This window comes from Oreochromis aureus, linkage group 16 (genome assembly GCF_013358895.1).
Source record: "Oreochromis aureus strain Israel breed Guangdong linkage group 16, ZZ_aureus, whole genome shotgun sequence".
In the NCBI taxonomy this organism is placed as follows: domain Eukaryota; kingdom Metazoa; phylum Chordata; class Actinopteri; order Cichliformes; family Cichlidae; genus Oreochromis; species Oreochromis aureus.
The window spans coordinates 34,046,035-34,066,466 of NC_052957.1; the positions used below are offsets into that span (position 1 = coordinate 34,046,035).

Consider the following 20,432-nt stretch of genomic DNA (forward strand, 5'->3'; position numbering starts at 1 on the left):
CGCTAGCAAAGTTGACCCAGACAACAAAGTAAAGCTAGTTTTCGGCTACGAGCCCGACACGAACCCGACGTATCAGCCAGAGGTCGCTTTACTACAGTTCGGCACTGCGGACCTGTTTTATATACGCGTGGAATAGTTTTCTATACGAGATCGCTGCAAAAAGTGCAGCCTTACCTAATGTTCACCTACTGTTACTCATATTAAGATTTAAACATCTAGTTGGTATTGGTATGGAGAGTAACCTTCAGTAATAGTAATAAATCACAGCAATAGTACATTCATGTAGCTGTAAAAAGCATGATAATATATTAAGTAATCCAAAGTATTCAGAATACATTACTCTCATTGAGTAACGTAATGGAATACGTTACAAAATACATTTTGGGGCATGTAATCTGTAATCTGTAATGGAATACATTTTAAAAGTAACCTTCCCAACACTGCTTGTAGTCATCTGCTCACCTTGCATACTTACATTAAGATTGAGTAGATGTGAAACTAATGCAGAGCAGACCCTAACAACTCAGTCATAATATTGATTGAATTCTTCATTCAAATATGAGCCAGTTCATGTTTTAATAGCCAGACTTTGGCATAGCACAACACTATGCCATAGTTACGTTATTCCAATAACCTTATTGAGGTTTTTAAGCTGTTTGCATTATTAAAGCTGTATTAGTATTTGTGTGGCATGTATCTTATCACATATGAAGTCTTTTTAGTGTGTTAAATTAGAGAGAAACATTTTGAAATTCAACCGAATATTTCATCCATGTGAAAATAAATATTTTGTTTTCCTAAGTTTTAAATGTTTGACATTTTGCTTCCAAGAGAAATCTAACTGAATGCAAAATCTTGTTCCAGATGCTCCTGACCCACCAGTGGATGTGGAGACCCACAACCCCACATCCAGTACTGTTACTCTAACCTGGAAGGCTCCCATGTATGATGGTGGCTCCAAAATCATGGGCTACATCCTAGAGAAGCAGCAGAAAGGAGAGGACAAGTGGGAGAGGTGCAATGACTTCCTGGTGCCTGTACTATCCTACACCGTCAGAGGATTGACAGAAGGAAAGAACTACACCTTTAGAGTAAGAGCTGAAAATGCTGCTGGGATCAGTGAGCCATCACGCAACACGCCATTTATCAAGGCCGCCGATACCATTGGTATGTATCAGCTGTGCGGTCTCGCTCTCTCTCGATCTATCTCTCGCTGTCTCTATTTCTAGGTACGCATTTCTGTTTGTCTGATTTTATTTCTCTCTTAGATTCTCCAAAGGTTTTCCTGAGTGGCAGCTTGCAGTCTGGTCTCAGCGTGAAGCGAGGTTACGAGATCTGCCTGGATGCCAACATTTCAGGATCTCCGTACCCTCAGATCACCTGGTACTGGAACAACCAATCAATTCGACCTGAGCCACTCCGGAAGAGACCTGAAAAACCCCTGAAGAAGAAGGTGGAAAAGAAGGAAGAGGAAAAGAAGCAGGAAAAGGAGAAAGAAGAAGGGACAGCTGAGAAGAAAGAGGAGAAGGAGGGAGAGGTGAAAGAACCTGAGGAAAAAGAAGGCGAGGTGAAAAAGGAGGAGGAAGTTCCAGAACCAGAGGTGGAGGAGCCAGACTACCCCACCATAAATGAACGCCTGGCCATCGACAATAGCCACAAGGGTGTATCCTCTATCATTATCAGGGACTCGATTCGCCCTGATCATGGTGTCTACATGGTGAAGGTGGAGAACGACCATGGCATTGCCTCGGCAACCTGCGAGGTCAACGTACTCGGTGCGAGTTCTTTTGTGTTTTCTATAACCAAAGCTTTATACTTTAAAGCTAATCATGTGTTACAAAAAAGATACAAAAAGTTCAAATCTGAACATTTATTCTGTCTACAGATACTCCCGGGCCTCCAGTGAACTTTAGATTCGAGGAGGTGAGGAAGAACTCTGTGATCTGCAAGTGGGATCCCCCGCTGGATGATGGTGGCAGCGAGATTCTCAACTACACCCTGGAACAGAAAGACAACTCCAAGCTGGAGATTGGTTGGAGCACCGTTACCGCAATATTGAAAGGATGTCGTTACTTGGTGCCCAAACTCATTGAGAAGAAGGAGTACATCTTTAGGGTCGTGGCTGAGAACAAGTATGGTGCAGGCCCACCCTGTGTCTCCAAACCGGTCATTGCCAAGAATCCTTTCGGTATGGGTGTAGTTATTATTATTCTGGTCTATGCTGGAAGCTAGTTTTTGGTTTTGTTTTATTTGTTTGTTTGTTTTTTCAGGTTGGTTTGTAGAGTTTTAAAGCACAAAAATGTTTGTAACTGATTAAAGGTCTGCTGAAATGAAATATATGTCATTATGTAGATTAATTAACAGATAACGGTACTATTAATGAACTTAAAGGTATACAAACAATAGTAACATACCACTTATTTTTGTTCTGCTATTTCATCTCGGTATGTCCTTAGAACCTCCCGAAGCACCTGATAAACCACAAGTTGATGACATCACAGCCAATAGCATGCTGGTCACATGGAATGAACCAAATGATAATGGCAGCCCCATCTTGGGATACTGGGTGGAGCGCCGTGAGATCAACAGCTCACACTGGGCACGTGTAAATAGGTGAGAAAACCATACAATGTAACCATTTTCTTTCTTTCTTTTTTCCCAATTTGCAACAAGACTCATGAAAGTGCGTATTGGCTTGTGTGAGGGTAATAACAAAGCCTTCATGGTACTTTTGGTCTTCAGGAACATCATCCCTGTCCCTGAGCTAAATGTTGAAGGTCTGATCGAGGGGCTGACTTACATCTTTAGAGTGGCTGCCGAAAACCAGGCCGGCCCTGGAAAGTTCAGTGTTCCCTCTGAACCCAAGACTGCCCAGCCAGCTATTTGTACGTAAACTGTTCTAAATCCTTTGTTCGACAGAACTGCGAGCTGTGTTCTTGTATCTGTCCGTGAAAATAAAAAGCATCATTAAATGTTTTATTCTTAGTTATATCCATGTATAACACTTATTTAATATTTGAAAAATGAGCAACTGGCAATTTTTAGAATTTAGAAGTATGAAGAAAAATATAGAAAGTTATAGTAAAATTATTTGCTCCTTTCCAGAATGTTTTTTTGTCACATTTATATGTTTCAGATAAAATTTCAAACAAATTTTAATATTAGAAATTGATAACCTGAGTAAATAGAAAATATTTTTAAAAGATTATTTCATTCTCATTCATATTACAGGGCCTCGAAAGAGTCCTGTATTGTTATTTTGCGTCACTACCTCCCCGAGTCAGGAGGGGATCATTTGTGCGCGTGCTGTCTTCTTTGGATGTGGTAGTTGTTTGTCAGGTTCTCTCCGGAATCGAACCCTTATTCCCCTTTACCTGTGGTCAAACATGGTAGGCACATAAAGTGCCATCGAAAGTTAATATGGCAAGCATTCGAATGAGACATCGCCGCCGGGGAGGGAAAGGGTTACAGTTTAACATTTTGAAGAGTCCTGTTACATCTGGCATAAAATGAGCAAATGAATGGAGCCATGAATTCTCCTCTCTACTAGAAAATCCTGAAAGAGAATATTCAGCCATCACTTTGTGCCCTGAAGCTCAAGTGCACCCAGGTTATGGAGCAGTACGATGATACAAAACACACCAGCAAGTTCACGTTTGGATGGCCTAAAAAGCCTAATTGAAGGTTTAGGAGTAGCCTAGAGTAACTCCAGACTTAAAACATATAGAAATGGACTGACATGACTTCAAACAGGGCAATATGGCTGAATTCAAACTTATCTGCAAAGAAGAGTAGACCAAAATTCTTCCACACCAATATAAAAGATTCATTGCCAGTTATTGCAAACACTTGATTGCAGTTCTTGCTGCCAGGGGTGGTTTTTCCCTTAATAAATAAAATCAACATGAAAAAACAGCATTTTCTATTTACTTATGTTGTCTTTGTTAAATACAATTTGTTTGATGATCTAAAACATTAGATTAGATGATTTCCAAGTGATTTTTTGTTTTAGTATAATATTTGAACTGAATTACTTCCTACCTCATCTGGGTATAGTTATTCTCACTGAAATATAGTCAATCGTAGGGTGAGTTTCATCTGTGTTTACTTTGACCCTACAGTGCCTCCAGGTCCTCCAGTTGCCCGAGTGGCAGCAACTACTGACCACTCCATCGAAGTTGAGTGGGACCCGCCTGCTGACAATGGAGGTGGGGAAATCCTGGGATATCACGTTGATAAGGTGAAAAAGTTACTTCTCCTAAGTTTTTAACTTTGTTTTTGAGATTCTGTCATGTTAGAAGTTGATTTCAGTCCTGATGGATGTTCTTGTTTGTTCTGTGGTGTTATTCAGGCTATGGCTGGTACAAAGGACTGGTCGAGATCTACGGAACGTCCATGGAAGACTCGGAACTTCACTGTTTATGGAGTCAGAGAGGGAGCAAAGTACATGGTCAGAGTCATTGCCTGTAATGCTGCTGGAGAGGGAACACCAGGATTCACAGAGTCTGTATTTGTCAGAAATCCTGCAGGTTAGCTGAAAAACTCGGAAAAATATTTTTAAAAATGTAGAAATTTGAACCAGTGTTCAATTAGATCAAATCTTGTTTAATTTAGTATTGATGTATATCTTCTTCTTCTTGTATTTTATTTGTTTGTTTTTCATTCTTTGCTTCTTTTCTGGTCATCACTAACAGAGATCCCTGTAATTGAATTGGATCTGTCTGTCAAGAATGGCGTCGTGATCAGAGCTGGAGAAAACCTCCTTATACCTGCTACAGTCACAGGTAAACCCTACCCAGCCATCACCTGGACCAAGGATGATGGCAAACCTGACAAAGACCGTGTGGAGATCCTCACTGAGGACAACAACAGCATCTTCTCAGTCAAGAATGTTCAGAGGAAAGACTGCGGAAAATATCAAATCTCCGCTTGCAACCCCAGTGGCACCAAGTCTGCATGGACCAGAGTAGAGGTCATGGGTGAGTCCAGGACGTTAGAATTCAGGCTGAACTTCTAATTAGTTGAAGCTATACTGATAACACTGAACAAATGATCAAACAGAATAATATTGTTTTATTTTCAGATGTCCCTGGACCTGTCACAGACCTGAAGCCTGTTGTTGTCACTCGTAAGATGATCTTTCTGAACTGGGATGACCCTGAAGACGATGGAGGCAGTGACTTAACCGGCTTCCTCGTGGAGCGAAGAGATCCCAAGATGCACACATGGAGGCAACCTGTTGAAACCACCTCGTCCAAGTGTGAGTGTGTGGGCATTATGGAGGGACAAGAATACCTGTTCCGTGTCATCGCCAAGAACAAATACGGCCTGGGCCCACCCGTTGAACTAGGACCCATCAAGGCTGTAGACCCACAGGGTGAGTGCTACGTTTATTTTCATTCTATGGATGTTGGGGATTTTGAGTTTAGAAGCAGTGTGAAATGTGAAAGTGTACTTGAAACAAGTTTCTTGTGTGGTTTTGCAGGCCCGCCATCATATCCTGAGAAGTTCCACTACACTGAACGCACAAAGAACTCCATCACGTTCGCCTGGAAACCACCACGTAATGATGGCGGCAGCCCTATCATTGGTTACTTTGTTGAGAAAAAGAGGCAGGACCAGCAGGCCTTTGAGCCCTGCAACACTGAGATCTGTCCCAACATGACTATGACTGTGGAGGGCCTGGATGATGCCTGGATGTACGAGTTCAGAATCAAGTGTGCCAACCTTATTGGAGAGAGTGAGCCATCCATCCCACTGACTGTGGTTATCCAAGATGATGAAGGTAAAGCCTGAAAACTTCTACTTGTTCAAGTAATGGACGGAAGAGTTTTCTCCAGAGAAATGTATATAAAATAAAGAAGTCAACCCTGGTGGATGCTAATAACTTGGCTCATACCTATTTGCATTCTGATTTGGTTGATTTCTGTCTTGCCTCTCTCAGTGTCTCCTGAGATTCACATGCTGAAGCAGTTCAAAGGGGACACCATTACTGTGAAGAAGGGTGAATCCATCGAGATCCCAGCTGATGTCCTGGGACTCCCCATCCCTAAGATCGAGTGGTCTAAGGATGACGTAGTGATCGAGAAGCCTACTGAGACTCTACTGATGGAGACAAATGTGACTGGCAGAATGAATTGCAAGACCATGCTGTCCATCCCAGCAGCCAACAGGAGGGACCGTGGCAGTTACACTGTGGCTGCCTCCAACAACATGGGTTCAGCCAAGCACACGGTCTATGTCATGGTGCTTGGTGAGTTGAAATCATGTCACCGAGGTGGTACTTTATAACATAAAATATGGTGTTATGTTATTAGTTATGCTAGTTCTGTTTGTATCAGAATAACCAGCTGACAGCGTCCTGACTGAACTCATGCTCTTCTCTTTAGACCGACCAACTCCACCAAGGAATGTGACAGTATCCAATATCAGGGGTGAGTCCTGCTACCTCAACTGGGACGCACCACTTGATAATGGCGGAAGTGAACTGACCAACTACATCATTGAGAAGAAGGAAGTGGTAACAGAGGTGCCTGAGGTGGAAGAGGGACAGGAAGCTCCACCTGAACCGCAGTGGGAGGAGGTTACAAATAGCATAATTGAGAGAAAATATGGGGTATGTCTTTATAATAGTAGCACCAACTACAAGTTATATTAGTAATAATAAATGCAGTCCAATTGGTTTCCAATGGTAACATCACCTACATCTTCTGAAGGTCTGGAACCTGGAAAACAAAAAGACCTACCTTTTCCGGGTACGGGCTGAGAACCGCTACGGTAAATCTGATCCCTGCACAACTGAGGAAGTTCATATTATAGACCCCTTCGGCCTTCCTGGCCCACCAGAGAAACCAACAATCGCAGAGTACTGCAAGACCTCCATGACTCTAACCTGGGAACCTCCCAGAGATAATGGAGGCTCCACGATTATTGGTTACTGGCTGGAAAAAAGGGAGAAAGGCACTGCTTACTGGGCTAAAGTCAATAAGATGCCCATCACAAAGAGGGGCATGAAAGGCTGGGAGTACCAGGTGAGCTGTGGGGCTTTGTAGTAATTTTAACATTTATTTTAAGCAAAGCACTGCCTCGGTGTGTACAACTCCTTGTTTAGAAATTGAATACTGTTGCATTATGTGTCTCTCAGGTGACACGTCTGTTTGAAGGAACAGAGTACGAGTTCAGAGTCGCAGCCTGTAATTCAGCAGGAACCGGACCTTTCAGTGGACCATCTGACTCTGCCTTTGCTGTTGACCCTCTCAGTAAGTAAAGGACAACGCATGTCTTTTTCAAACCCACCAGCTTACTCACGTCTGCTGTTGGCCAGATGATTCCTCACAAGATTCAGGGGGATGATGAACGATAGAATTTAAGATTCCTAAAATGGAGACTTTTTTCACATTTTGTTGCTTTTCCCTGCAGCTCCTCCAAGCATGCCTGCTGCTCCTGAGGTGGCTGATAAGACAAAACACAATGTCACACTCTCCTGGAAACCACCAGAGAGTGATGGTGGCAGTCCCATCAAGGGCTACATTATCCAGATACAGGATGAGGGGACATCAGAGTGGGTGAGAGTAAATGATCCTGAAACCCTGCACCCCACTACTGAGTTTACAGTGCCAAGCCTCCGCGAGCTGAAGCGCTACCGCTTCAGGATCATTGCTGTCAATGACATTGGAGAGTCTGATCCCAGCCCCCGCACTAGTGAAGTTCTTATTGAGGATGTCCAACGTATGTCTGAATTTAAAGTAATTTTCACTACAATAAGTAGATACTGTGTATTCCATCCACTGATGTGTCTATCAATTCCTACTCAACAGTTGCACCTTCAATCACACTTGATGTGATGGCAGATGACCTGGTTTCCATCCGTGCTGGAGATCCCATTAGAATCCCCACCACCATCAAAGGCCGGCCCACTCCTAAGGTAACCTGGGACTTTGACGGCAAAGCCAAGACGCACAAGAAAAACAAACTCCACACACTGCCTGTGGACTCTGAGGTGAGACCTTAATACCTGAAGAGTTCTTGCCCTTGTTTCCCTTATTTTTCACTTGTCTGTTAAAATTTTATGAAACCATTGCATTATTATGTTTGTGTACATAAGACAATTCTTTAAATATTTTTTTGTTTTGCTTATTCAGGTGGAGTCCACAGACACCACTTCTGTTGTGACTATACCTGTCAGTCTGAGGAGTCACTCTGGACGTTACACCATCACAGCCAAGAACAAGTCTGGACAGAAACACCTCAACATCAGGGTCATTGTCCTCGGTATGTTCGTGACTTTTTTTAAGAGAAGCATACTTATAGATGACTAGCAATGGCAGAGTGGCATATTTTTCCCGTGTCCTAAATGTGCTTGTGGCTGCAGATGTTCCCGGACCTCCAAAGGACTTAAAGATTACTGACATCACCCGATCAACCATGAGGCTGATCTGGAAGCTCCCCGATACAGATGGAGGAGAGCGAATCAAGAGTTACTTTATTGAGAAGAAATCTGTCACCGACAAGGCCTGGACCAAGGTAAACATCACCTTGTTGTCAGTTTCTCTATCCTATTTTGCTAAGTTTCAAAAGTAATGTATGGAAATAGTCCCTTTGATTAGATGTTGCAGGAATGGATAGAGACTCCCAGGCTAAATAGTAAGCTGCTTCTATGATTCTAATAATATGTCCATGACTCAGAAGCACTAGATGTAACCCTTAATCTTAAACAGCTAAGTTTAACTTTAAGATTTTGCTGTTTGTGATTGATTAGCTGACTTTTTTTGCTTTGTTATCAGGTTAATGTAGCCTGTGCTAGCCAGGCCTATGTGGTGCCAGGACTGCTAGAGGGTCAGGACTACCTGTTCAGAGTGCGAGCAGAGAACCGATTGGGATTCGGCCCATTCACTGTCACCACTGAACCTGCCCGGGCCAGAGACCCCATCTGTGAGGACTTGCTTGGAATTTCAGCTCCAGATATGCAGCACATACTTCCAAAGTTTACATGAATTGCCCTGATATTAACCTTCCTCTTTCTCAGACCCACCTGACCCCCCCACCAAGCTGAAGGTTAACCTGGTGACAAAGAACACTGTCACCTTGAGCTGGGAGGCTCCCAAAAATAACGGTGGCTCTCCTGTGAAGCATTACATCATTGAACGATTGAGCTGGGACACCACCGGCAAGGAGAAAGAGACCTGGAAACAGTGCAACAAGAGAGATGTGGAAGAGCTCACCTTCGTGGTAGAGGATCTCAAAGAGGTCAGTCTTTCCTCTTCAAAGTATTCCTCCATGTACTGCTTGTTTCCTGTATTAATTAGAATCACATTTGTTAATACATGGCTGGAGAAATTCAGAGCAAAGGCATATTTTAAATTTCACTTTTTGTCCTAGTTTTAAGATTGATCATTTTCTTTCTGGAAGTTATTTAAGATGATTTCTAGAAAACACAAACTGATAACTGATAAAGATGTAATGCAATAAATCCCCAAAAGTTGATTCTGTTCATCTGGGGGTAGAGTTTTCAGTGGGAGAAACGTTTCGTCACTCATCCAACTGACGTCTTCAGTCTCAGCTGACTGCAGGTTTCCAACCTTATAAACAGGAATTTTGCCCAATAACTGAAACTAGCACCACTAGCGAACAATGGTCAGTTTCAAGATCATTAATATGCAAATTGTCATGACCACTGATCAATGTCCATGAGTCCCATTCACAGAGAGTTGGGGAATGGCTGCAATCACAGCATTGTAAGATGGTGACAGATGGACCCTTAGGCTCCCTCCTCCAGTCAGAGATGGTCTTTCCCTCTTCACATAAATGGCCTCCTTGACTCCGCCCTCAAACCAGCGTTCCTCCCTGTCCAGGATGTGAACATCCTCATCATTGAAAGAGTGTCCACTGGCCTGTAGGTGTAAATAAACTGCAGAGTCCTGGCCTGACGAGGTAGCTCTTCTGTGTTGTAGCCAGAGGTTGTTTGGTTTCCCCGATGTATAAATCCTGCCAATCCTCCTGGCACTTAACAGCGTACACTATGTTACTCTGTTTGTGTCGGGGGACCCGATCCTTGGGGTGGACCAGTTTTTGGCAAAACTTTTATCCCACTCAAAACGTTACCTCCAGATGAACAGAATCAGCTTTTTGGGATTTCCTTAGCTGCATGATTGAGCATGCATCAAGACATAATGCAATAAAGATTGTTTTTTTACTTTAAAGTTTTTTTAAGATGATAAATATTTAGTGCATAATCTTTAACCCACTCTATCTCTTTGCGATGTTACTGTAATTTTAACTTGTATTTCTCCAACACAAAATTTGAGAATTAAGCCAAAATGTATCCTGCAGAGAGAGTTGCTTCTGAGGGACATTTATATTTTTTACTTAAAAAAACAAACAACAAAAAATAACAGGAGAGGATAAAAACTGAGCCTTCAGCCCACTGTTCCACTGTGATTTGGGAATTTCTACCAGAATTTTACCCAAACTTTGCGTTGACTGTCTTGTTAATCTACAGGGAGGAGAATATGAGTTCAGAGTAAAAGCTGTAAATGCTGCTGGACCCAGCCGACCCTCTGCCACCATTGGACCCATGGTCATCAAGGATCAGACATGTGAGCAACAGCCTCTTCAGCCAATGACAGGCTACTCATATTCCACTCTATTTGACCAGCACATTTGTTTTTTAAGTCAAATGTTTACAGGGGCTGTTACACGAACATCTGTGGGTGCCTGAGAATGTTGCATTCAGTTAACTTTATGATGGTGATTAACAAACTGTTTGTTTTGTTGATCATAACAAACTGATCATCTTTCTGCAGGTCCGCCCACTATTGAACTACGTGAGGCTATGGAGGGAGAGGAGGGCTGTGACATCAGCATTGTTGCGAAAGTTAGTGGCTGTCCATTCCCCAGCCTCGTTTGGCACAAAGCCAGTCTGGACAAACCTGAGGAGAAGTCTGCCATTCAGTATGACCAACATATCAACAAACTAGTAACCCAGGATAAGTGCACCCTTCTAATACAGCAAGCCAGCAGGCATGACAGCTCACTCTACAGCCTGACAGCCACTAATAGTCTGGGCACTGTTTGCAAGGACATCAAGCTCTTAGTGTTTGGTAAGAAATTCAACCTAAAGATGTTACATGTGTCTTTTCAACTCTCAAAAAATATTTGTTTTTTTATTTCTCAACAAAGCTGAATCACAGCAAACCATATTTCTTATCAGATAATTTAATTTAAAGGCAACAACAGTACAAGTTTCATTAACGGACGCGAGGCCTGGCAGAGCGCTGTGTCACCTTCAAATCAACAGCGCTATGCCCCGACTCAAAGCCTTTGCAGTATCCGAAGTCGGTTCTTTGTCTAAAAAGACTCATATTTTATTCAAATTGTGTGATGTTCTCAAATTAAGGTTAAAAGTCTTGTAGTAGTTTAATTATCAGGTGATAGCAGGTTTGATGACTGGTTGAAGTGATTTCCAGGTCTCTTCAGATATACATATATGACTCAGCCTCCCTCTCCATGTAGGACCTCCCGGTCCCCCAGTCGGACCAATCAAGTTCACGGAGGTGTTTGCAGAAAGAATAGGCCTCGCCTGGAACCCTCCCATCGATGACGGTGGATCTAAGATCACCAACTACGTGGTTGAGAAGCGCGAGGAGAACAGGAAATCCTGGGTCCATGTCTCCAATGATCCCAAAGAGTGCACCTATGTGGTAACCCGGCTGACAGAGAACCATGAGTATGAGTTCAGAGTCATGGCTCAAAACAAGTTTGGAGTAGGCCCACCACTGGTCAGTGATCCAGAGAAGGCCAGAAATCTCTTCAGTGAGTTTAGACCATCATCTTCACCCTCATTACACAAGTGATGACAAATAACTTGTATTACACTTTATGTTAAATTATTTCTTTACAGTCCACTTACTGCATAATTTACCGTCATCATTTTCTAATATTAAAAAAAGTACTTTCAATTCTATGGTTTTATATATCAGGACATATTAAAAAAGAAATTGGCCTTTAACAGGCCAATCTTAGACGATATTACATATTACACTGTGTCACTAACACCCACACCTCTAGAGGATTCTGATCTGTCTGTCTGGTAATTCATAGACAAATTATGTATTGATTATGGATGGATCATGGATAACAGCCCTGTCCTCTTGCAGCTGTCCCCGGTCAGTGTGAAAAGCCCACTGTGACAGAAGTCTGTCTGGAGTCAATGACTGTCAACTGGGAAGAACCCAAGTACGATGGCGGGTCCCCCATCACTGGCTACATCATCGAGAAGAAGGAGACCACTGCCAAGCGCTGGATCCGTGTCAACCGTGAGCCCATTAGGGCACTGCCACTGGGCAACAACTGGGATGTCACTGGCCTACTGGAAGGGGCCGTATACCAGTTCAGGGTCATTGCTGTCAATGCTGCTGGCTGTGGACTGCCCAGTATACCTTCTGACCCCATACTCTGCAGAGACCCCATCAGTAAGACAGAAGTTATTATTGTGTTAAAGCATGTTAGCAGCAACATTGTAACAGAGATTAGATCATGTTAAATGATTCTCGAGCAAAACTAAAGTAAATGATCCCAAATGAAATGTCAAACTCCAGACAGCAGTGGTGGTGAAACATGTTTTACCATTGTGTATGCTTCTAATCACATTTCTGATTTAGCAGAAACTAGAGCTTTACAGTATTTCAATTTGTGCATGCAGAGCCTCCTGGACCGCCCACTCCAAAGGTAACAGACTGGACAAAGTCTACAGTTGAGCTCGAGTGGATACCGCCTCTGGTGGACGGAGGGTCAAAAGTCACAGGCTACATTGTGGAGTTCAAGGAGGTGAACAAGGAGGAAGAGGAGAAGAAAGCTCAGAGGAGGCTGCTCCTGAGTGTAGCTGAAGAGGAGAAGGAAACAGAAACTGAGGAGGCCTGGGTGAAGGTAAAAAGAGAAACAGATGAATAACAACAAAAATATACTGTTAAACTTCCGATTCTTTGTTTTTATCTGTTTTTATTCATCCAGTTGCTTGAAGTGAATCACAAGTCTGTACATGATAAAACAAAGGAAGAATGAATACACTAAGATGAAAACCACTTAGTTTGAATTGTTTGTGAACATATCGGTGAGGTTTGGTGTGGTCCTTCCTTAGTTCCATAAAATACAGCTGTGTTACATTGCTAAAATACGAGACCATATGAAACTGTTCTAGATCCGTTCCACTGATTCTCTTCCGCATACCTTATCAGGGTCGGCGGGGGGGGGGGCACCCTGGACAGACTGCCAGTCTGTCAAACATCTAACAGTCCCAAACTGAATAAAATGCAGTGAATAACATGAGACACCAATGCATTAAATCTATGAAGAGATAGAGCACTATGGTTAATGATGCAGTAAAATAATGTAATCTGTGTATGTATGAACCTTTACTTTACAGAGTGACATCAGTTGCTCTGAACTCACCTTTAATGTTGTAATGTTGACTTCAGGATTTGAGACATCTCCACAAAGCCAATGAAGATCCAGTATGTAGTGTTTTTAACATGATTAAGTGAAAGTTAATTTGCATTTCGTCTCTGCCCAGGCAAAGGATACTGAGATCAGAGGAACTAAATTTGTGGTGGCTGGTCTTAAGGAAGGTGGTCTGTACCGCTTCAGAGTCCGAGCTGTGAATGCTGCTGGAGTAGGAGACCCTGGATTAGTGTCTGAGCTAATTGAGGTCAAAGACAGAACAAGTAAGATACAGATCCAACTTTGACATCTGGCAAAGCAATGATTTTTGTTAACAGCACAAACGTAAAAATTGTCCCCGTCTCGTGCAGTTCCTCCTGAGATGGATCTTGACGCCTCAGTGAAGGAGAAAATCGTAGTCCATGCCGGTGGCACCATCCGCATTATCGCCTACGTGTCCGGCAAACCTACCCCACAGATCACTTGGTGCCGAGATGACAGTGAGGTGCCCAAAGAGGCCGTGGTGGAGACGACAGGCATCTCTAATTCACTGGTCATTAAGAACTGCAGACGCCAACACCAGGGCATTTATACACTAAGTGCAAAGAACGAGGGCGGAGAGAGGAAGAAGGCGGTCATTGTTGAGGTCCTGGGTGGGTAATCACATTCACCTCAAACAATTTGAACATGCTGATGCATAAAGAGCTGTCCCATCCACTTTCTTAACCGCATATCCAAGTAGAATATGGAACCTTTATATGCAGATTAACTGAGCATGCATGGCAGAACTCCACTCTCTACTTAAAACAGAACTTTTTCTATATTTTCTTGTCTGACTCTGACTCTGTCCTTATCTCTACAGACGTTCCTGGACCAGTTGGTCTTCCCTTCACTGGAGAGAACCTGACCAATGACTCCTGCAAGCTGACCTGGTACTCCCCTGAGGACGATGGCGGCTCAGCCATTACCAACTATATTATTGAGAAGAGAGAGTCAGACCGCATGGGTTGGACCTCTGTATCTTACACAGTGACAAGAAACAATGCTGTAGTACAAGGACTCATTGATGGCAAAGGCTACTTCTTCAGAATTGCAGCTGAGAACATCATAGGCATGGGACCTTTCGTCGAGACCGACAAGATGGTTCTCATCAAAGATCCCATCTGTAAGTCCAACATGTAGTAACCTGAAAGGAAAAGAGTCCGTTATTTAACATTTTAGTTGCAACTTCTTTACAATTTTAGGGGTTATCACCAAACTAGAAAAAACATAATAGGAGCTATTACTGAATTGTTATATACAAAAAAAATTTTTTTAAATCCTCATTTCAAAGTTGCAACTATTAGGCATGAAATCTTTAGAAGACACTGATTTTATGTAGTTTTAAAAATGAATTAATTAATCAATTAATTATTACAAATTTGTTTTAAATCTATGGAAGTGCAAAAATAGTTTTTCAATTATATACTTTCAATAATTTGAATGTTAATTATAACCTGGAAGTAAATCTTTTTTACAAGTCAACGCCTCACAATTTGTGCAGAATATCTACAGGAAAACAACCAATATTGTAACACTCGTGAGGCATGAAACCCTTTGACAGCCATTTGGGTAGAACAAAAAAAACTGCTGTCACTCTGTGTTTGTATCTTCTGCAGCTGTCCCAGAGCGTCCTGAGGATCTAATCATCACAGCTATTACCAAAGACTCCATCTCTGTCACCTGGAGACCACCCAAATATGATGGTGGTGCAGATGTGATCAGCTATGTCCTTGAGTCCCGAATGATAGGCCATGACAACTTTGTGAGAGTAGGCAGAGAGGACAAGCTGATGGACAGAAGGTTCACACTAACTGGGCTGAAGGAAGGCTCAAGCCATGAGTTCAGAGTCTCAGCTGTCAACCAGGTGGGACAAGGCAAACCATCGTTTGCCACCAAACCTGTGCAGTGCAAGGATGAACTTGGTAAGTGACACAACATGACAACATTCATTTTATCAGAAAAACTAGTGACACACCAATGTGAAAACCAAGGATGATAATTATGATTCAACATTGCTTATGAGGTATGACAGTTGTTTCAGCAAGTTGGTTTTGGGATGTAATTCGAGGTTTGTCAGTGTTTTGCCATGTAATGACATAAAGTGATGTTTTAATGCTTCAGTTGTCAGCAAATGCCAGAGGTTGTATGTTTTTATTCAGTCGTTCTATTCTGATCATGGAGATAACTTGAGTTTTCCTGGTCTCACGGATAAACTGATTAGATTCTGATTGTCAAAGATCATGGTTACCTTAATCTCACTAAACATACTTTTGGCCAATATGTTATTTGCTAATTATGAGAAAATGTATCTAAATGGCAGAGTGTCACCGTAGTGTGTGTGGAAGTCTTATGTGTTAACCCTGCTTCTCCAAATGATGTCAAAAGACAAAATTATGACATTTTATATTCAAAGGTCATATTCATCTGTAAAAATACTTTTTTAGGTCAGGTTCTTCTAGGTCGTATTTCAGCAAAAGAGGGGAAGTCCAAATTTGGTTAGATACTGAATTGATGAGATTCACTCATTTTTGAACCCCACCTTCATGTGTGCTGATTGTGGGGTTTAAGCTATGTGTGAACATTCCTGTTGCCTATGTTTGTTCTTACAGAATAACTGTAAATATATTTTTATTTTAAGTTATTTTTAAAGGCTTCAATGCATTTGTTGTATGATTTTCAACACACATGGACTGGAACTTATCTTTGTGGTTGTTGTGGAAATACAATAAACAGGATTAAATAATTTGATATGAAGTAAGATGATGTGACAAAATGTGCCATTATAACTGTTGTAGATGTGGAAATGGTCTTATATATTAGAGAAAATGATCTAGGGGAAGATTTTCAGCTGATTTAATAACTAGCTTAACTGTTACCCCTGCAGAGCCACCGACTCTGGACCTGGACTTCAGGGAAAAGCTCATGGTAAAGGTGGGAGACAACTGCATGCTGTCGGGACGCTACAGTGGCAAACCGGCCCCTGCTATCACCTGGACAAAGAATGATGAGGACCTGAAGGCAGATGAGGACATCAGCCTCCACAGCACCACCCACCACCTCAGCCTCAACATCAGCAAGGCCAAGAGAGAACACAGCGGCCGCTATTGTGTCAGCATAGAGAATGCTGCTGGCACTCGCTCGGGAATCTGCACCATCACTGTGGTCGGTGAGTCACAGCAAAGAGTTAATGACCTGACCAGCTGTGGAACTGACACAACACAAAAGTAGTATTGATCCGAACCAACACCTAACACCAGAAATGAAGGATATGTTAATGGATGTATCGAGACGAGTGGTAAGCTGCTTGTACATGACTCACAATCAAATCAGAGGTTTAAAAACTAAAATTCAGAGAAGGCACTTAAAACAATGCCTCTGTCTGTCTGAGCATTTAAGACCTAATGGCCACTTGTAGTCTGGAAAAAGTCAAGATTTTTTAGACTACTTGGATACACAACACATCAAAATCAGACAGAAAATTAGAGTAGTAAGTGTACTGGAGCTGCAATATGGACCATAAGAGATATTTATGGTATATTATCAGGAAAAATGAGTGACAGATCCACATATGAGGGGCCTGTAGGCTCTCTCTCTGTTCTTTTTAAATACCATAGGAAACAAAAGTAAGCCAGCAATCCGAGGGCGACGTACTATTGGGGCAATGTGCAACATATTCAAGATAAGAAGAGGCCTGTTTTTTTCAAGACCTTGTATATAAGGAGGAAATTTTTTAATTTGATTCTGGGGTTAACAGGGACCCACTGATGAGAAGCTAATATGGGAGAATTATGGCCTCTTTTTCTATTTTTCTTTTCTCATTTCTTTTGCTGCATTATTTTGGATCAACTGAAGGCTTTTTAGGGAACTTTTAGAACAACCTGATAACTACAGTAACTGAGCCTAGAAGTAAAAAAGGCTTGAACTTGTTTTTTAGAATTACTCTGAAACAGAATGTTTCTATACTACAGAAATACTAATGCAATAAAGCACTCCTACATATTTGTTAAGTATAGTAATTTTAATATCTAAATGATAACATTATTTTAAAATGTTTTGTCAGTGGTCAAGATGTTTAATTTAAGTTATAGTAAGTACCCTGAGATTTTAGATATTTTCCTTTACTTAACATGTTGAACAAGTAACTGTTTAAATGTGTAATAAATGTTAAATTTGAGCGTCCCAGTGTTATAACCTTTTATAAGCCGTGGTGTGAAAATTAAATGAAGAGATTTTCATGTTGCTGATCGCTGTAAATTCTTTTCCTGTCAGACCGTCCTCAGCCACCAGAGGGACCCGTAGAGTTCAACGAAGTCTACAGGAATTACATGGTAATCTCCTGGAAGCCGCCTCTGGATGACGGAGGCTGTGCTGTCTCCAACTACATCATTGAGAAGAGAGATACCAACAGAGACCTATGGATGCCTGTCACCTCATCCTGTACCAGAACCACCTGCAGAGTGAGTAGAGATATTTTAAGCACAGAAAATGTTCGAAACAGTGACGAGAAGTGCAAATCTGGACCACAAGTTTAGTATGCACCTTATATGTAAGAAGATCCTGTGAAGATCTTTGATAAAATGTTTATTTGAAATGCCTGAATTTTTACCATTCTTTTTTTTATTCTTTTGTTATCAAGAAAATGGTACAAAGGCTTTGATTACTAATATCCTTTCAGGTGCCAAAGCTAATCGAGGGCCGGGAGTACATCATTCGTATAATGGCTCAAAACATCTATGGCATCAGTGACCCTCTTCTGTCTGCAGAGACTAAAGCTAGAGACATTTTCAGTAAGTGATATTCACAGAGAACAACACACAAAACCAGCAAGCAATCCGCTTTTGTGTTTATAAAGTAAAAACAGCATGTAATTGCATTTCATTGTGTCTGTTACAGAGACACCAGATGCTCCCAAGCAGCCTCTGGTGAAGGAAGTTTACCATGACTCTGCCCTAATCAGCTGGGAGCCGCCTGCTGATGGAGGGAAACCAATCACAGGCTACATTGTGGAGAGGAAGGAGACCATGGCCAACAGGTTCATAAATACATATAACACTGATAGTTTAGGGCCCAGGCAACATTTGTAGGTGTTTCTTCTAATTCTTTTTTCGTGTACTTACACAGCCATGACTGGCATGTCAAAGTACACAATCCAGACTTGTAACAAGCTTACGAATTAATAACAGCACATTTCAGCTAGTTGTTAAAGTTATTTGTTTTAGTTGCTGATAATGTAACTACTGCTCTGTGAGTATGTAATGTTTTACCACTGGTCTTGTGTTGGGCACCAGTCTGTGGTAGCTATGTCAAACTCTTTCTTCAAGTGTGTGTGTGGCCTCACAAACTCTGATGCCACAGTCAGCCCAATGCCTAATAAATCAAACCTTTTTAGAAAACTGAGATTAAACCTGTTGCAACACAGTGGTGTGGTAGTTAGCTCTGTCACATCAGAGCAAGAAGGACCCAGGTTTGAGTTTATTTGCCTGCCTTGCCTTTCTATGTGGAGTTTGCATGTTCTCATGCAAACCATGTGTTGTTTTTTTCTGAGTACTCTGGCTTCCTCCTTCCTCAAGTAAAAAATATGCATGTTATTTATATTTCTATAAATGCATTCTTACAAACAAGACTTAATCGGAATTTTCATTTCATTCCATTCAATTTCAGCGTTTTCAGTGGGAGAAACTCATCCAAGAAATCACATTGGAGAAATATTTCTCCCACTGAAAACGCATCGTCAAGATAAAACAAAGTCAACTTTCTGGGATTTACTTAGCTGACATGCATCAAGACATTAGTCTTTATGTTTCTCCTCTCAGGTGGGTTCGCTGCAACACAGAAAGAATCCATCCTAAGGTGGAGTATTGGGTGACTGACCTCCTGAAAGGCTGCGAGTATGAGTTCAGGGTCAGTGCTGAGAATGAAGTGGGAGCTGGAGACCCAAGCCCACCATCTAAACCTGTCTTTGCCAAAGATCCCATTGGTGAGTTGATCTCTTTCAATTACACTCCATGTCATTATTAGTGGATGTAAATGCAGCACAAGAACATTCCTTCTTCTTTTCCCTAGTGAAACCTAGTCCGCCAGTGAACCTAAAGGCTATCGACTTTACCAAGGAGTCAGTTACCCTGTCATGGGAGCCACCTACCGACACTGGCAGAGGAAAAATCTTTGGATACTTGCTGGAGTTCCAGGCAGCTGGAAAGGAGGAATGGCACAAGGTGAGGAAGTTACCTTGTGTCATTGAGGCGAGAGATATAACATGTAGACAACCCTTACAACTACATTTAACCTTTTAATTTCTTCATTTCAATTCTAATGTTCTTTCTTTCTTTCTTTCTTATTTCACTGAATTTTGTCAATTTGGACAACAGGTGAACCAGACTCCAGACTCCTGCAAAGAAACCAAGTTTAAGGTTATCAACTTGGAAGATGGTGTTTTGTACCGCTTCAGAGTCATGGCTGTCAACGCTGCTGGGGAGTCCAACCCAGCCAACATTACTGAGCCAATTAGAGTACAGGACAGACTTGGTGAGTTGTCATTTCAGTGTCATAGAATGCTACATAAGTGCTACATATGTGTATTGAGGTACTCTAGTGTTTGTAGTCATTAATTCTCTCACTTCCTTCTTCCACATCTTTCAGAGCCTCCAGAGTTGATTCTAGATGCCGGAATGACCCGAGAAATTAAGGCCATGGCTGGCACTCATATTGCTCTGATAGCCGGCATCAAAGGTGTCCCATTTCCTACTGTCACCTGGAAGAAGAATGACGCAGAGGTTCCCCCTCGGGCAGATATCGAAACCAACCAGACAGGCACCAAGCTGGAGATGAGGTTCTGCCATCGTGGTGACTGTGGAGATTACACCCTAACTGTGGAGAATCCAGCTGGAACCAAGACTGTCACCTGCACTGTGCTAGTTCTTGGTAAGTAGAATTATTTGTAGAATTTGATTATTAGC

General features: G+C 42.0%; 1 protein-coding gene across 1 annotated transcript in view; it reads left to right on the top strand.

Annotated features, from left to right (window-relative positions):
• The window catches only part of ttn.2 (titin, tandem duplicate 2), a 217,539-nt gene that overhangs the window by 133,131 nt on the left and 63,976 nt on the right, over window positions 1-20,432 (top strand). Inside the window, 39 exon segments of the mRNA XM_039599816.1 lie at window positions 865-1,167; window positions 1,269-1,453; window positions 1,577-1,775; window positions 1,886-2,188; window positions 2,457-2,613; window positions 2,743-2,885; window positions 4,122-4,240; window positions 4,352-4,529; window positions 4,695-4,979; window positions 5,084-5,377; window positions 5,486-5,785; window positions 5,945-6,253; window positions 6,390-6,538; window positions 6,575-6,616; window positions 6,717-7,031; window positions 7,145-7,259; window positions 7,420-7,728; window positions 7,818-7,999; window positions 8,142-8,271; window positions 8,372-8,523; window positions 8,784-8,931; window positions 9,026-9,246; window positions 10,499-10,595; window positions 10,803-11,099; window positions 11,512-11,811; window positions 12,156-12,470; window positions 12,701-12,852; window positions 13,568-13,718; window positions 13,806-14,087; window positions 14,297-14,599; window positions 15,093-15,398; window positions 16,361-16,642; window positions 17,746-17,933; window positions 18,152-18,263; window positions 18,370-18,508; window positions 19,290-19,453; window positions 19,540-19,691; window positions 19,845-20,001; window positions 20,116-20,397. Coding sequence (XP_039455750.1) covers window positions 865-1,167; window positions 1,269-1,453; window positions 1,577-1,775; window positions 1,886-2,188; window positions 2,457-2,613; window positions 2,743-2,885; window positions 4,122-4,240; window positions 4,352-4,529; window positions 4,695-4,979; window positions 5,084-5,377; window positions 5,486-5,785; window positions 5,945-6,253; window positions 6,390-6,538; window positions 6,575-6,616; window positions 6,717-7,031; window positions 7,145-7,259; window positions 7,420-7,728; window positions 7,818-7,999; window positions 8,142-8,271; window positions 8,372-8,523; window positions 8,784-8,931; window positions 9,026-9,246; window positions 10,499-10,595; window positions 10,803-11,099; window positions 11,512-11,811; window positions 12,156-12,470; window positions 12,701-12,852; window positions 13,568-13,718; window positions 13,806-14,087; window positions 14,297-14,599; window positions 15,093-15,398; window positions 16,361-16,642; window positions 17,746-17,933; window positions 18,152-18,263; window positions 18,370-18,508; window positions 19,290-19,453; window positions 19,540-19,691; window positions 19,845-20,001; window positions 20,116-20,397 — 8,217 coding nt within the window.